General features: G+C 36.5%; 1 protein-coding gene across 2 annotated transcripts in view; it reads left to right on the top strand.

Annotated features, from left to right (window-relative positions):
- Positions 1-4,574, top strand: part of LOC107742958 (N-chimaerin) — a 70,488-nt gene that overhangs the window by 22,108 nt on the left and 43,806 nt on the right. For both annotated transcript variants that reach the window (XM_016556048.1, XM_016556047.1), the window contains exons 4-5: positions 3,318-3,349; positions 3,483-3,596. In XM_016556048.1, coding sequence (XP_016411534.1) covers positions 3,318-3,349; positions 3,483-3,596 — 146 coding nt within the window. The remainder of the gene's footprint in view (positions 1-3,317; positions 3,350-3,482; positions 3,597-4,574) is intronic.

Below are 4,574 nucleotides of genomic sequence, written 5' to 3'. Positions count from 1 at the left end.
GTTTCTGTTCTGTCATTGCCATTCTGTTGCACTGTGCAAGCTTCTGTCACGAAAACAAATTCCTCGTATGTGTAAACATACCTGGCAATAAAGCTCATTCTGATTCTGATTCTGATTCTAAAACTGCAGTAGCTTTACTGTAACTGCAAATGTAAATGTACTTCTTTTTGAAAAATTAAGTCTGTTTAGAATTACAAGAAGTGATGAATTAAGCACATTACGAGCAGGAACATTAATTCTAGTAAATGGGGCCAATTTTTATATCCTGTTTTTCCTGATTTCCAAAATAGGAGGGAACAAATGTAAGGAAATAAATTTTATAAATGAGGTGAGAAATTGGGTGAAAATGTGTGAACAATTGGCTCATTTTTCCAGTGTCACCTGGTCATTGCTGATATTAGCATTTAAGGATGCTGATAGAGAAACCCAGACAGAAATCAGACGCACTTATCCTTCATACAGCAAATAGTGCGCACTCAGCACACACACACACACACACACGGGCCCTGTGACTGTTAAACTCTGGCTTTCAGTGATTGATTAGCTCTATAGTGTTGCTGTTTCCCAACATTAGCTGGTTGTATTTCCCTGTCGGTCATTTCACCTACAACCCGCACACATGTGCACTTCACACACACATTAATAACACACAACCTTGCTTTACAAAACATTTTCTGCCTTTATTCTCATCAGGAAACAGTGTTATTCCATCCCGCATCCCATTTACCCAGAAACAGTCATTCATTCACTGACTGACACATCTCATTGTCTGGTGTTGTGTTTCATTACGTCTTAAAGCTGCATCGGTCGGTTTATTCCTCCTGGATGTATATATTTCAGCTGCCTTATGTTTCTTGTTTTTGTAGCTGTGATCATCTGGATTTCCCATTGTGTAGGACTTTTGATTTTTCTCATGTCATTGTTAAAAGTTGTCAAATATATTTTAGTCAGAGTCCCCATAGTAAGCCTGCTCACAGAAACACACTGCCCTGTTCCTCTGCCCTGTGTTTGTGTTTCCTGTAAGAGATGAATGTGGGAGAAACAGAGGCTGTATGGGGGAAGGGAGGACGAGGATGCTTTATGAATTCAGTGCTGCTGGGTTCTCTGGAAGCTCAAGGTTAATCATTTAGGAGGGTGTTGTGGGGTTTGTTATGGTAATTTATTTGAGTGTTGGCTTTACGCTGCTGATTGTCGGATCAAGGGTTAAATGTCACCAACGAACAATTATAGAAGATGTATTCTTGTGGTGGTGTTGTTATTTTGTCTTTACACTGTTATTTATAATGTCAATATTTTGTCTATGTTGCAGTCCTTTTTTATTTTTTTTGCTGTGTGTATTTAAAAGCTTATAATGAAAAATAAAATGCCACAAAAAAAAAATCTACAAATTTCATAGTAAAAATTCATTATCTGATGTAATGCTAATATACCAAATTACTAAAATCAGTTTTTACCTGTATAGCGTACTGAAACCCATAAAGAGTCAAATGGTTAAGAGAGGCACAAGCTGGAGGTCAATGCTAATATATAAACAGCACACAGTGTCATTCACACAAATACTAAACACCATCATGGTAACACACATCACACATCAATACAGAATTCAGGGAATTTCAGTTAGCTTTTTTCTCACTGAAAATTGTGACATGTCTTGTTCAAAAACAGTGCATTTAACAGTATTTTACTGTAAAATTACATGAAATGTCTAGGGCTGGGTATCGATTCAGATGTCCCGATTCGATTTCGATTCGCAAGCTTTCGATTCGATTCTCGATTTTTTTTATTACATTCAGTGAATATAGTTTTAATACAAATGCTATTAACATCGCGCAAGGTAAATAAGGGTGACATCTAGTGGAGAAAACTAATGGTAAGATTCACGTTAATCAGATCTTGTTTTAAATGTGTGCTGAAATAAATACCGGAAAAGATTGATTCGCGGCTTTTGAGAATCGATATCGAATCGACGTCATTTAAAAAAACGATTAATCGAAAAAACGATTTTCTTTTGCCCAGCCCTAGAAATGTCCCGTTTTTATGATCACAAGTAAAGCAGTGTGTCCTGATAGATTTCACAGTAATTAACAACAAAAAAAATATGCAAATACTGTATGTGATTGAAAAAGGGTAGGACAGAACAAGAAAGGCTTTTAATAATCTAATATATAGCACCGTAATGGAGGCAGCAACATATGATAGATACAGGACTCCTATCTCGATTGGATCGGTTCTGAAAAAAATGGTATTGTTGCATCCCTAGATTAAACATAAATTAATCTTACGTTATAATTTCTTTAATACTACATTACTCTTAATAAAATCCAGATTAGCAGCATTTATTACAAGGCTCTCTGGAATACTTGTTATTGGGTGGCATTTTTATTATTTGATTTAATAATTATTGTATTATTTAAAAATAATTCCATGAACTGCACACACGTTTTGAACATCTTCATTATTAACCCACAAGCCATCTGAGCAGAATGCATAGTCTATTGCTATTATCATACATGCTGTTATACATCCAATTAAATACAAAGAAAGGTCTATATATTATTCATAGAATAAGTTTAAGTTTTGACTGGAGTTTCATTATTTGATTTGCCGGTGCTTTATTCAGTTATTCAATTAAACTGTCAAAATGCATAAATTTACATAGAATATTGGATTAGCCTTTTACATTCATGGCACCTTTTCCATAGACATAAATTATTAAAAATGATATCAGATGTATTTTACATATTCTGCCAAAGCAGCTGGGATGAGTTGACCCCCCCGAGGGCTTTTGTCCCAAGAAGGGGTCATCTCACCCCACTAGTGGAGCAAGATTGACTTTCTTATGGTTTTGACAGCAAAATTAGCCTATATATATTTACATTTATTATTTATTGTTGATGCATATCTTCCTGCTTAACTCCCTAAATATGTTTGTTTATCAGTAAATGCACACTGCTCCTAAGAGGGACGTCTTCCCTACATTGCCATATATTTTGCCGTTTGTCCATGATAATCCACTTAGCTTTAATAGTTTCATGTCCCTCATGAAACACTCTATTACTTTGTGCTGAAAGAATTATCCAGTTGACATTCATTTTTGTGTTTATTAATGCGTGATGGTGACTGCCTGACTATGTTTATCCTTGACTTATTATACTGTTACTTTACCTCAGTTTAGTCTCTGAATAAAATCTCTCATCGTGCTGTGGACTGTGATGTTCTCCAGTAATCCTATATGTGTGTGTTCCTGAACAATAATGAAATATTTTATTGCAGAGGTTTTTAATCAGTAATGATCTCTCTCTCTCTTGGGTTTGCAGGTGGAGAACCGGCCGAAGTACTATGGACGAGAGTGAGTTTCATTACACTCATTACAGACCCAGTTCAGATTCTGCGGGTGTGGTGTGGACTGACATGAATCCCCAGTGTTTCAGGATCTAATGCGGTCTTATTAATATTCTCTCTCCGATTGGTTTCCTGTGAAGGTATCATGGGATGATCTCCAGAGAGGAAGCCGACCAACTGCTCAGTGTGGCTGAGGGAAGTTATCTGATCCGAGAGAGCCAGAGACAGCCGGGCACATACACGCTAGCGCTACGGTACATGAACTTTCACCTTTCACCTTTGACCTGTCCAGACTCCTCCTCTTCTTCAGGATGTTCTGACTCGGTGTGCTCAATCTTTTGTAACTACTTCAACTTACAGAAAGATAATAGCAACATGCTAAAACATTTAAGCAAGCATGGTAACATTAACAGCATGTTAACAATGTGTTAAAGGAGACATCTTATGCCCCTTTTTACAATATGTAATATAAGTCTCTGGTGTCCCCAGAATGTGTCTGTGAAGTTTCAGCTCAAAATACCCCACAGATAATTTATTATATCATTTTGAAAATGCCTATTTTGAGTGGAAGCAGAAACCTTGGTTGGTAGATGCACCAGGGACCTGATTATAGCACTTAAAACCTGGAAAAGTCAGATTTTCATGATATGTCACCTTTAAAACGTGGTTGCAGTTTGTTAAACCATGCTAGCAACACAAGATGTAACAAAATAATATTAAACCTGCTGAAAAAAACAGCCTAAGTTTAAGTGGTTTAAGCTGGAAGTAGCTGGTTTTAGCTGGTCTTCCAGCCTGTCCAGCTAAAGAAGTGGTCAAACCCCCTTTTTTAAGCCAGCCTGGAAACCATCCATGACCAGGCTGGAAGACCAGCTAATACATTCTTTCTTTTTTTACATTTTAGCAGGGAACATTTTACAAAATGCTAGAAATATGCTAACAGCATGTCAAATCATGTCAGCAACGTGTTAAAACATGCTGTCAATGTGTTAATTGCTAGAAATATGCTAGCAACAGGTTAGCTCATGTTAGCATTGTGTTACCATGCTAGTACATGTTAACATTGTGCTAAAACATGCAAGCAGCATGCTACGTTAGAACATGCTAAATTGTACTGGCAATATATTAAAACTTGCTAGCAACATTTTAAAGGGGTCATATGATGCTGCTAAAAAGAACATTATTTTGTGTATTTGGTGTAATGAAATGTGTTTATGCGGTTTAAAGTTAAAAAA

This window comes from Sinocyclocheilus rhinocerous, unplaced genomic scaffold, assembly GCF_001515625.1.
Source record: "Sinocyclocheilus rhinocerous isolate Xijiao unplaced genomic scaffold, SAMN03320098_v1.1 scaffold45, whole genome shotgun sequence".
Taxonomy (NCBI): Eukaryota; Metazoa; Chordata; class Actinopteri; order Cypriniformes; family Cyprinidae; genus Sinocyclocheilus; species Sinocyclocheilus rhinocerous.
The sequence above is the reverse complement of the archived record's forward strand: the minus strand, read 5'-3'. Positions and strand labels throughout refer to the sequence as shown.